Below are 13,125 nucleotides of genomic sequence, written 5' to 3'. Positions count from 1 at the left end.
ATAGATAGATAGATAGATAGATAGATAGATAGATAGATAGATAGATAGATAGAAATATGTTTGAGCTGCTGTAACAAAGGAATTTCCCCAGTGTGAGATTAATACAGTATTTTATCTTGTCTTATCTTTTAAAGGCTGCATTCCAATGAAGTGATGTCATTTCCTGAACCAAACTGTTGTAACTCTTCTATTATTTCCCTTTACTCACTTAGTCAATCTATTCACATTACTGATGATTATTTATCTAAACTCTCATTGTGTTAATATTTTATGAAAGTCCCAATGGTCAACCCTACAACAACGCCGCAATATTGACATTGATGTATTTGGTCAAAAAATATCGTAATATTTGATTTGTTACATATTGCCCAGCTCTAAAACCACTTACACTGTGCCAATTTTCAGCACGCCGGCTTCATTTTCATCATGAAATGGACAACAACCACTGCCATCAGATCATATAATTCCATTAAACATGTTGCACATGTTGGCCACGAGTCGGCCGGTGAAACCGTTAGTGGTATGTAGGTGTCAGTTGAGAGGTGTTGGTATGTATACAGTCAAAATGTGAATATGTTAACGTCGAACCGACCTTCTCTTTCTGTTTCCAGCATCAAGTTACTGGCTGTCCAGGACCTGCTGGAGCGGGAGGCTCTTGAAAAGGTAAAGTGGAGCTGTGCACCCCCCCGCTCTCTGCTGCGGTCACTGGGTTGGTTGGGAGGCCTGCCACCATTTAGTTATTCTCTCTCTCTCTCTCTCTCTCTCTCTCTCTCTCTCTCTCTCTCTCTCTCTCTCTCTCTCTCTCTCTCTCTCAGTCCTTCTAACTCCCAGAGTTAACCTTCCAGTCCAGATCCAATGCTACCACATCTTTATATTACTATTAGTATTAGTCCTTTTTGTGCCTTATCCCCGTTTTGTCGGGTACGTGTACGTAGATATCTGTAAAGACGCTAAACATCCCCTGTCCCCCTACAGGTTGGAAGGGGAATTGTCCATTAGCGTTACCATTCCCATTAGATTTACAGTATGTCTGACTGGAACTACAGATCTGCTACCTGATCTGTCAAACTGGCCTAGTGGGATTATAGTCAGTCGAGGGATGCAGAGCAAACGCAGAAGGGCTGTTCACCCTGTTACGAGTTGATGAACCACTGAAACCATCTTGAAAACATTATTTTAAGGTACAAATGAATCTTTGGTGTTGGATCGATCCATATTGAAATCAGTCAATATCAATAAACAAGTTGTATTACATGTACAAAATATAACTCTCCTCCAATAAATCTTGGGAGGCAGGATGTGGTTTATGTAGCTTCACCTACCATCACCTCAAAGGTCACTAATTCACAGGTGTCTCATTTGTTTAACCTGTACCACGATAGAGCAGGGGGTGCTTTAGGGCGGTACACATCAACCTGTCATCACCAAATAGCCCTGAACTTGTTTTGGGGGGGTTCTGTATGTGTTTGTCTTAAACTTTGACCCTCTCACTGCGTGATTTCACTTCATCAAAGTTGCTAGGAATATTTTGGTCACCTAAAAATGTCTTGTTCAGTGTTCTGCCAACCAAGCTAAGAAGCTACTGCTAGCTTCTACTGGGAACTCATTTTCCCTCGTTAGCGTTTAGCTTAGCGCAGCAACATTAAAACCAAAAACAACACTGGCTTGGCCAGTCCTCCTCCCCAGCTTCACCCTCGCCAAAAATTGCCACGTCCAGTTGATGGCGACGGCCAAACTGGCAAAACTCGAGGTGATGGGTGATGTCACCGCTGCTACGTCCACTATTTTGTCCAGTGTGACCGATCCTTAAGACAGAACATTTTGGGCCCTCAGTCAGTCTCTGCGGAGCCTGAGGAAAACATTTGGTGAACTCCTGATGTCATCACCCACTCTCCTACTGAGCGGAGGGTGCAGCCGGGCGTCTGCACCGACACACACACGTCTGTGTTTCCATAATGTCCGAGTTCAACAGTGCGCTCTGAGCAGAATGGAGTGTTCCTGTTCAGCCTCCACACTTTCAGTGTTGGCTACCAGAGGGCTTGTTGTGTAGTTCCATCAGAGGGAAATGAGTTCAAATGGTGCATAATAGATTGATATGTTAGAGTCGATGCAGGGGGGCCTCCAAATTACTGTTAATTTTTGAAAGGTTTTTAAAAAATGAAAAAATCTTAACATGAATCCAACATATTATTAGCCCCACTGCTTACCGGCCTATAGGTAACATAGTCAATAACGGCGCCATCCACTGTTAGTTAATCCAAAGTTAATTAACATTAAAACGATTGTTAAATCATGGCAACAATTATTAGGCTATTTTAATAACATAGGATTCTCTGTAAAAGGGTCTGTATAAAGGCTTTGGCCCCCCACGTGTTATTGTTGGCCTAATTTAATATGCAACTTAATTTTCTATGATATATGTAGTACTGAGTAGAGATGGAAGGCGAAGATGTCTGTGTATCTATGAAATGTCAGAGTTCAGCAGCACGCTCTGAGCAGCAGGATGTGTTGCTGCTCAGCCTACACACGTTGAAGGTGTGCTATGGCACTCTCTGGGTGGCTACCAGATGGATGGTTGGCAGAGAAGGCTGAGCTCCGTGGAGAGGGAAGTAGGTCAGCAGCAGAGAGAGGGAGCTGGTGGGAGGATGAGTTACGTACCTCTGGACAAGAGGTAGCCCACATTGCAGTGGTACCACTCCTGGCCGCCTCCCACGCTGAGGTTTGGGCCTGTTTTCTCATCTCTTCTGTCTTGTCTTAGTCATAAGCATCATCTCTTCTCATCTTCTATCCCTGCAGTGTCTCTTCCTGCAGAGTGAACGTCAGACGTTTTTCCATTCTCTCCTACATCTTTCTCTTCAGTTGGTGCAGTGCAGCTTGCCAACATATATTTTATGCATTAGTTCTACATTTTGTCTGGAACTCAGAAGATTTATTTTTTGGGACCTGAATAGGCTTTCTTTTTTTTTTTTAATAAAAGTCTGTAAACAGCTTTGCGTTACTTAGGATGACAACCTATCGTAGGGGTGGGGGGGGGAATATATTTAGATGCATCACAATTCTCTCTTGAAAGATTGTCTCAATGCAGAAAAGTTAACAATCAGAAATATTAAACCCAGTTCTCTACATTATAGCCTATAAAAGTTAAGTAATACTGGGCTAACTAACCAATTTGAGGAAGTCTCTTCTTCAGTCCATCAATGCTTGAACCACCAACTGGGGAATAACACTGATGTAGCAGCAGTGAAATGACTCATAGTCTTTTGAAAGCTGGATTTTCCGTTAGCCTCCATCTTGTCAGATACTGCTGCCAAAAAGTCCAAGTTTGGGAAAGCAGTAGTCCAATCAGGAGAGACTTAATTCAAGAAATGTGTTGAATTAACATGGTGCATAATGAGTGGATATGTTGGAGTACTTATGGATTAGACTCCATTGCAGTGTTACATTTATAAATGGTATGGATGCCATGAATATATAAGAATATCCCCCAGATGGAGTGTAGGAACGGGTGGAGGATGTCCTAAAGATGTGGAAGGATGTTTGTGTGGAGTAGGGGATCTGGTGATGGAGGAACCCCGGACGCTGGCAAAGATGAGAGCAATCGACAGCAGCCGAGAGGAAAACAGATTAAAGTTTGGAGAGCTCACAGAGATTGGGACACATTCTGGTTGGTTTAACTGAAAGAGTGAAGCCAGTCAGCTGACTGGCCCCCCTAACTGTGGCAAATGTTTTCATACATTTTTAACCCCAAAGAGGGGATATTAGTGTTCTTGTGTTTGGTATTAAATGTGTATGTTAGTCTTCTGTAGAACCAAACCTATTGGTTGGTGTATGTAACACTTAGTTTATTTGGCTGAAACGGTCTGGAATCCCCACTGCCCCGGTAACTTTCTAATGCCATGATTAGTCATACAGAGTGTGTGTGCCGGTTTTAGATTGTTGTCCTCTTGTCTGTTTTGTCGCTAAGGAAACCTCTGTCTGTGGTTATGTTTCAACCTCGCCATTAGTCACCCTGTAAAAGGCCTTCCTGGTTACTCTCAAACAGCATATGTGCAAATACAATAACAGCATGCAATAACTGGACCAATGGCCTTGCTTTCCACCTTTTAAACACTTCAGGAACACACACACACAAGTGCAAACACACACTCTCCTTGTTGTTTTGTGTTGTGTGGCTACTGGCAACCGCATCTGAAGGTTCAGGGGGGGTCACTGTCGTTTGCTTCTAAATGTCTTCATATGACCATCCTGCTTTAAAGAGACAGCTGAGTTTCTTTTGCTCATGTCTCATCTCAGGGGGACATCTAGAGAAGTGAAAGAAACTTTAATTGCACAATTGGATGTTTTTTTCTTAGCTTTAATAAACCAGCCTCATGAGATTCTTTTCAAGAGGGACTGAAAACAGAAACATAACTTGCTCATAACTGTATAGACATCTAAAACAAGAGGCAATATACAGAGACATATAGTACTGTCCAAGCTCAAGTCCTTTATTGCTTTATGTTCTGCTGGCAGCTCCCACAGGCTGCAGTGTTCATTACAGCCACAATACTAAATAATTAAACAGAATAAACAGATGATTGTGTTATTATTAGGGCCCTACCTGTAATATGATAACTTTATTAATCCCAAACTGGGGAAATTGCCTTGTTACGGCAACGCAAAATTCACACGCATCATAATAACACCAATACCCATTAAATAGATGTAAGAAAAATATACAGAAAGTATTATAAGAAATAGAAACAAATAAAATACGAGTTATAATAATAATAATGGTAATATATATACACTATAGACAGACAGATATACACATGAGTAAGGTGCGGATGAATAGAAATGACACATTGCACAGCAGGAGGTGACTGAATAATAAATAAACAAATATGCATAGTGCAGAATATTGTCAAAAACAGCTGGCAGTGCTCCATTATGATGTTGTAATGCGGTTCTACATATGCTCAGGGTGAGGAAAGAGCATGGGGACATGGAAATAATTGAACAGATAAAATAAAGGTTTTTTTTATATGACCGATGCTCGTCAGTGTTGTTTGGTTAACTCTTTCAAACTCCACAGTTTGTTTTTTTCTCAGTCAGCCTGCGTTCACACGGACCGGGTCAACCGTCAGACAGGTGTGTCCATTCCTTCTGAATGGGGTTAGTGGTAAAAACCCAGCCCAGACCCATTCAGCTTCAGGACTAAAGCAATCCCACGTCACGCTGCCGTGGCCCGTGATGTAACCGGCGATCAGACTGGTCGGCGTGTTCTGAGGTGGAGTGAGAGTCCCGGACAGGAAACAGGAAACAGGAAACATCGCTGCTGCTATCGCTGCCACAAGACAAGTTTTACAAGACCAAACACAAGCTGGGAACTGGCCGGAGTTTGTGGGACAGCTGACTGTTTTCTCTGTCCCTCCGTCTCTTTCTCCGTCAAATGGTAATGTCGAGATCTATAAATGATCTGACGGAAAATATATTATATTGTCAAATATAAAGTCTACTTGTGCTACATTGAGAAGGTTAATAAACACGACAGGATGTCACATAAATGGGCCCTTTCAGTGACACTCACTCCTGATTTAAATCCCCTTTTGCTGGTGTGAACGTGCCATATGGTGAGGAGGTTTTACATCCTCTGTACTGTGGATTAACACTCATTCTAATAATCCGATAATTATATCCTTGGCTGTAAGACACAAGCCTGCGCTCCAGTTTGTTCCCACATGGTTTAGTCCAAGTGTCGCAGGACTCCCCAGCTCTGCCGGTGATTCCTCCAGACCTGGGCTCGGCACCAGGGTGCTGAATACCTGCTGGGCCCGCACTCCATTCCTCCCAGACTGAATTATGAGGGTGTTTTGGCAAAGTTATACCTGTGAGCCATTCAACCTTGTCCACTTTACAGCCTCAATGGCCCCTGGGGACTACAGCTAAAGTAAATCTGTTGAGGGTTTCTAACACGCTGGCACTCTGAGATTGCTTTATTATTAATATCATAACTCAGTGACGGGACTGGATGTGGTTGTATATCTCTCTGCAGCCCTGTGAGATGAGCTGATAGACTTTGGAACAGGACTTCAGTGTCAGTTAGTGTTATCTAGCTTTGAACTGCGCTTTTTGAAGTGTGTTTCAAGAGGACAAAATGTAACACTCAGTAGATTCCAGAGCTCTACCAACACTATGCAGTTACATCATGTTACTCGGCCCTGAAGCCCAGACATAGAGATATTAAATATATTGATATTCACAAAAACAGCAACAGAACATTATGTTGGGGCTGCCCAATTAATTGCAATTATATCCAAATCACATTATGGACAGGTGCAATGTCCGAATGGCGGTGGGGCGGGGGGGTGCTGCAGAGACGTCCCGACCTACAAATCCTTTCATACAGATCCTCGCAAAAATTACAATATAATCATTTTATTTCAATGAAGAGGAGAATACTCATACAGTCAATATCAGTCAAAATAATTGCAATTGTATTTATATAATGATATTTTTCATGCAGCCCTACATGTTGAACATATGTTTAAATATAAATTTGCATTAAAGGAGCTTTACAAACAGCACCCTCTGTCCTTACAGTACTTCAGGTTTGTTTTGGAATTGGAGTTTGTATTTGTGAGACTTCTGCTCTACTGTAAAAGACCATTATTTTTAAAATGTGGCAGATTGTCACTTTAAATATTAATAGGTGTCATTTTAGCATGGCCTTCATGGAGAGGTCACGTACATGCGTGCGTGCGTGCACAAGGCGGGGTTCCTCTGACTCTGCCGGGGTCCCACAGGGAGACCTCAGGTTAAATTTAGAGGCCGTGGCAGCTCAGCCAGAACAGCAACCTGAGCCCATGAGCAGGTTCTTCCGTGCTGCTGCCTCGAGTCCTCTCCTTTCTCCTGCTGCTTTCCTTTCACACCCAGGGACATTTGGCTTTTTCTCCCCAACATTAAGCTACTACCGGTGTAGCACTTTCTCAGTGATGTCGACGAGAGGTTTCCTCTTTCTCCTGTATTTCCTCTGAGATGATGAGGTTTTTAGAGTTCACTGAACTCAGCGTTGTTTTTCTGTGCCTGTTTTTTTGCTGACGACCATCTGCCCTCAAGTGTTGAAATACAGTGCAACCCTCCATGTGAACTGCACTGTCATGTATTTCAGAAAGATTAGAACCGAATCAGAAGCAGAGATAAAGCCGTGTTGGCATTTAATTATCCGATGAACATCAGGAGATAGTGTCCCTGTATTCAAGCCTTTGTGGGGTTTTTGTGTTTACTATACCATGCTCTGATTCCCTTAATCATCAACTCAGTGTCCTTGGCACTGGTGTCTTATAATACACAGTTCTGAACATTGTTACTAATCTTTCTCAGACAGAGCTGCAGTACTAACCCAGGGTTAGTGTGGAGAAGCAAAGAAGCATTTTGTCTACATTTTACGTCATTGCCGGGTTATTACTACACTGTTCTGGCCTATTATTAATCTAATAAATGCTTTATTAAATATTACAACCCTACTTGTGTACTATTACAGAAATGAACCCATATTTTACCAAGATATATCCATTGTTGACACAACAAATGAACTAGTAATTACTAGTCTTTTTATGGCTCAGTTTCACCCTCCCAAGTCACCTTAAAAATCCCTTCATGTGACCACGTGTACTGTGTGTTGTCCTGTGCATTATGTTGTCATAAAGCTGATTCTGATTCTTATTCTGATGCATCTGAAGTGACGAGTGTGCATGCGCAGAACACGTGTATGCTGCCTGTTGCAGTGCTCCGTCTCTGTCTTCGTACTATTGGTGCTGCTGTAACACAGAATTTCCCTTTGGGGATCAATAAAGTATTTCTGATTCTGATTAACTAGATAATTGGGTGCTTTATATAGAAATGATCTAAAATGTATACATTAGTAGACATGATAAATATTCCAATATAATGTTAATTATAATTGGTAATTGGTAATTAAGTGGTTAGTTGGCCAATATATTTTACTTTAGGAGTTAGAGGAACTAAAACTACTACTACTACTACTACTACTATCAACATTTACACCATTGCCAAATAATGAAATGCAAATAACAAAAATCTGGTATTTTTGCATAGTGCTGACGACTTGTCCTCTGTGTTTTATGTCGCAGTTCTGTGTGGAGTTAAACCAAGGAACGCTGGCCAGTGTACGGAAGTGGAAATCGCCTCGAGGCCTGTGGAAAAGTGTTGTTTCTGAAAAATCCACTGGACACTCCAGCAAGGTATGGCAGCCATTTTGAACAGCACTGATATTATGCCGAACGTCTGCTGCTCTGCTGTTTACCTTGGGCAGCTCAGTAAACATGAACCCTAACCCCAGTCTGTCAAACCCAAATGTTAGAGATCAATCCTCAACTTCAAAAGTATTAGACAGAAACTAATGCTGCGTTCCACGTAGTATTTAGCCCACAAGTTACGACTTCAAGTCATAACTCACGACAAACCCTTCTAGCTAGCGTCAGCTTGCGTCAGCTAGCGGCTACCTAACGTTGATGTTAGCTAGCGCTAGCTGAAACTAGCGATTTCTAGTTGACGATATGTATGGGGTTTCATTTAAAGAACATAACCTGTAGTAGTACACAATCATATGTGTATGGTTTTGATTACAAAGTGTGGAATTACGTTACGTTGCCTTTTTTATACTATTTCTCACAGCGTCTGTATGGCATCAACAGGGGGCGCCATTGTTGTTTGTGTGTGTGTAACTGGGAGATAACAGCCATGTGGTACGAGTTCACGGGTAGTAAGGTACAGGTTTGACTGCCGTTCCAGGGCACCTGTACAGGTAGAAGGTTGCAAAAACACGGGTTACAGGTTGTCTGCAGCATAAACTAAAACTAACAACTAGCACTGAAAATCTAAAACTAAAATGAAATGAAATTCATAAGTCCAAACTAAAATAATAAACACCTACATACATTTTCAAATGTTTTAAAGTGATTAAGCAGGAAAATACAATAATCTTTAAAAAATAAATATATACAGTATGTATCTGACTTTATTTCCCATGATCCTCTTGTCCCAGGGCGTGAGCTACTCTGGCTTTCTGTGGGACACTTCGTCTGGTATTGACCTGAAGGATGCTGCAGTGCTGGAGTCTCCTGTTGTCAATGGCAACGGAAATCATTCCCACCCTCGCCTGTACCTGGCTCACTTCTCTGTAAGTAAAGATAGATTCCCAAAACAGCTTGTAGCGTTCAGAGGAGATCTCTTTGCTTAAGACAAATGTACGCAGTGATGAAATGCAGAGTCTTTTTTATGTTTGTTAAAATAAAGAATGGGAAGGAAATCAATATGTTGGCCCATAAACATTACAGAGAGAGCAAAAAACACCTTTTCCTCGTGCGAATGAATGTACCACGGCTTCTGACGAAAGAAAAATGATTTCTTCTGTAGCTGTCACTAAGCAGCAGGAACGATATGTGCTTCTCCATGAGCGCCATGCGTCTAGAACATAATTACAGGCAATACATGTTATTTATCTTTTTGCTCTATTTGCATTAGTGGCATTTCTGTACATAAATGGAAAAATATGGCTATAACTATACTGTATTTTGTTATTTTGAAAACACATGTTGTTGTACTGTAGTTGGATAAATTCCAATACTCATGGAGAGGAATCAGCGTTTAGAAAATCATAAATACAGGGTTTTGTTCAGGGTAGAGATGTTCCAACACCAATACCAGTACCAATACGGCCTAAAATGCTGCTATCGGCGTCGGGAAGTACTGGAGTTTATACACCAATCCAATACCACGTAGTAAAAATCAACTTTAAAGTAGTTTATTTATGTTCTTTTTCCGTTATAACTGACTGTCAAACTGGATAAATAAAGAAAGTTTAACCTGAGCCAGTCGACCACAAAGATAGAAATAATATCATCATACAGAGATAGTAGTATACAGCTGTTAGACATCATATCATCATACAGAGATAGTAGTACACAGCTGTTAGACATCATATCATCATACAGAGATAGTAGTATACAGCTGTTAGCAATCATATACAGAGATGTAGTATACAGCGTTAGACATCATATCATCATACAGAGATAGTAGTATACAGCTGTTAGACATCAATCATCAACAGAGATAGTAGTATACAGCTGTTAGACATCATATCATCATACAGAGATAGTAGTAACAGCTGTTAGACATCATATCATCATACAGAGATAGTTAGTATACAGCTGTTAGACATCATATCATCATACAGAGATAGTAGTATACAGCTGTTAGAGACATTTACATCATACAGGATAGTAGTATACAGCTGGTAGACCTACATTCATCATACAGAGATAGTAGTATACAGCTGTTAGACATCATATCATCATACAGAGATAGTATTATACAGTTGTTAAAACATAATAAAATATATGACACACTGGTATCAGAGCAGTACTCAGTATCGGCAGACCATCTCTAGTTCAGGGATAATTCCAGTTTATTACAGCTTGGGTCTTACCTTTGTCATTTGTGTGATCATTTCTAATAGTTATGATAAGACTTACCTCACCACAGTGATTGCTGAGATCTGGGAACTTCCAGATATTACTAAAAAGAAGTCCAATTGGGTAAAAGACCCAGCAGTCAGGTGATAAGCTGGGTGGTCAACAAGGGTTTTACAGCAACAAGACATTTTTAACATACATGCATATCAAATTCAAAGGAGCTTTATTGCCATAAAAGTTTCAATAATTTGTTTACCAGAGCATCAAAATACAATTTGTCCGAATATTGGGACAGAACGTGATAAACAGCATATACATATACAGATACATAGTCTTTGTTCCTCCGACCAACATTAACTGGCTGCCTTTCTTTCCATTAGGTCGGTTCGTCCGAGCTGACGGTGGTGAACGTCCACATTCAGGCCACAGCTGCATCAGGAGAGTCCAACGGCAAGAACCACAACACGGACGAAGCCAAGTGTCCGCACCTCCCCCCCAGCGTCCAGGAAACACTCAAAGGTCAGTCTGTCACGTCACTTCTTCTACACATCACACCACATGTACAACGCGGTGAGTGAGTCACACAGTTTACAGTGATGGATCAAAAACTAGAATGATCTCAGGCAGATTATCTGCATCCTCCATCTCATGAAGCGTTCTGAGTCTACATCTTGAGATGTTATCCCATGTATTCTCTGCAGTTGAGAAGGAGTTGGTGCTGCTGGGAGATTTTGGCTCCCCTGCTCAGAGCTCAGAGCTGGACATCCTGAGAAAGGAGAAGCTCTGTGCCCTGGTCCCATCTTCCCAGTTCACCAACATCAGCACCCGCTCACCACAGGGCACCCGCTGCCTGGACAACATCTGGCTGAGTCGCTCCCTCAAGAAGATCTACTCTGGTGGGTGTGCTGGACACTGCTAGATTTAATTAGAAATGGGAAGTTGTTCCTAACAAGTCAAGTCTCGAGTCAGTCAACTGAGACAAATAAAGTCTTTAATTATTGGAGACAAATATAATTTAAGTCACAATATAAGAGAAAAGTCAAGTCATAAGATAAAAAGTCTTGTTTTTAAGTCTCAGAACAGTCAAAACTAAGTCAAGTCAGCTCAAAGTTGCTCTGTGTAAGTCATTGGTGCATTGTCTAAGTTGCATGCAGTCCCACATGTCTGCTGACTTGTCCCATCTCCATGTGTCTTCTCCTCCGACAGGCCACTGCATGGTAATACGGGAGGGCTTGACCAACCCTTGGATCCCAGACAACTGGTCATGGGGCGGTGTGGCGTCAGACCACTGCCCCGTGGTGGCTGAGTTCTACGCAGACGTATCCCCTAAGGGGCTGACTAGGCCTGGCATGGCAGTGGTGGACAGAGTGGACATGCCCAAACACGAGCGGTGACGATATCCCCGGTCACAATGGAGACAGCAGCTGAGGACATGGACTTTGTCCTGCCTGGGATCCTGCTTTGTCATGGTTAGCCGTGGAGCAGAGAGCTTCCTGATGAATGTGAAGAAGTGCCAAGATTGCCTTTTGGGTTTCAATTTATCAATGTAAAAATATTACCTATTTGAAAGAGCCATAAAATGTTCAGAAAATATATATATATATATAATACTTTAAAAAATAAATGTGCCAAACATTTTCTATATGTATATAAAATAAAGAGAAATTGATAGATGTTCCAGCTGTGTTTGACTTCTCATTAATGCAGATAAGCAGCCGTTCAGAGGCTCTGCTTGGCGATAACATCCCAGCTTTAGAGCTCATAAAAGCTGAGCTCCTAAATGATGTAAGCCAGGCCTCTGTGTGCACGTGTGAGCAGCCATCTTCCTCTGGGATGGAGATGAGGAGCCAGGGCGCCGGGGCATCAGAGGACACCGCTGCCGCCTCCACGGCTCAGTCACCAGCTCCACGCTGTCGCTTTCAAAGGGCCCAACACCGAATAGATATCAACAGATCCACACCACAAAACCAACAACCTACGGAAAAGATCTTATTCTGAGAGAATATACAGAATGGGTTTGGCTCTTTCTGAATGTGTAGAGATCTGAGATATCCATGCTGGGCGATAAGAAGAGTAAAATCATCTGTGAGCAGGTAACTCACATTGGGTACACAGACTCCTCACATTGGGCTGGACACACCACAAAAACATCTGTTTTCCCATTGCTGGAATACCAAACCAAGGGGGGGCCAAGCAACGGACTCATTCACTGTGAGTCCGTTGGTTTGTGGTAACTTGATTAAAGATTCACTAGAAGTAAAGAGAGTGCAACGATATGAAACGCTACACACTTCCTGTCTCCTGAATGGATGTGGACGTCGTTTGAAAGTGTAGTGAACGGATAGATGAAAAGTTCCATTTGTATAATTCATTTTCTTTTGCTAACATTAGATATTTACACAGCTAAAAGCCTTTTTTAGCATCACAAAACGTGTTTTGTTAGGGCGTTCCTGAACGTGAGCTGCTATTCTCTTAAAGAGGCTCTGTTAAGAGTTTTATTTTATTAGTTACCCAGCATGCATGTCTTCATGGTGGGAGGAAGGCCAAACAAACTCCACACAGAAAGGCCCTGCCTGGGATAAAAACCCTGCCTGGGATCAAGCCCTGCCTGGGATAAAGACCCTGCCTGGGATCAAGCCCTGCCTGGGAT

At 42.0% G+C, this 13,125-nt stretch overlaps 1 protein-coding gene across 1 annotated transcript in view; it reads left to right on the top strand.

Moving 5' to 3' along the window:
- eepd1 (endonuclease/exonuclease/phosphatase family domain containing 1) overlaps positions 1-12,066 on the top strand; it is a 58,388-nt gene extending 46,322 nt beyond the window's left edge. The window contains exons 2-7 of the mRNA XM_032511240.1: positions 612-663; positions 8,133-8,243; positions 9,047-9,181; positions 10,856-10,994; positions 11,177-11,371; positions 11,682-12,066. Coding sequence (XP_032367131.1) covers positions 612-663; positions 8,133-8,243; positions 9,047-9,181; positions 10,856-10,994; positions 11,177-11,371; positions 11,682-11,869 — 820 coding nt within the window. The 3' untranslated portion in view covers positions 11,870-12,066. The remainder of the gene's footprint in view (positions 1-611; positions 664-8,132; positions 8,244-9,046; positions 9,182-10,855; positions 10,995-11,176; positions 11,372-11,681) is intronic.
- Positions 12,067-13,125: the final 1,059 nt, after the last annotated feature.

Source organism: Etheostoma spectabile, unplaced genomic scaffold (genome assembly GCF_008692095.1).
Source record: "Etheostoma spectabile isolate EspeVRDwgs_2016 unplaced genomic scaffold, UIUC_Espe_1.0 scaffold340, whole genome shotgun sequence".
In the NCBI taxonomy this organism is placed as follows: Eukaryota; Metazoa; Chordata; class Actinopteri; order Perciformes; family Percidae; genus Etheostoma; species Etheostoma spectabile.
This window is presented reverse-complemented; position numbering and strand designations above follow the sequence as displayed.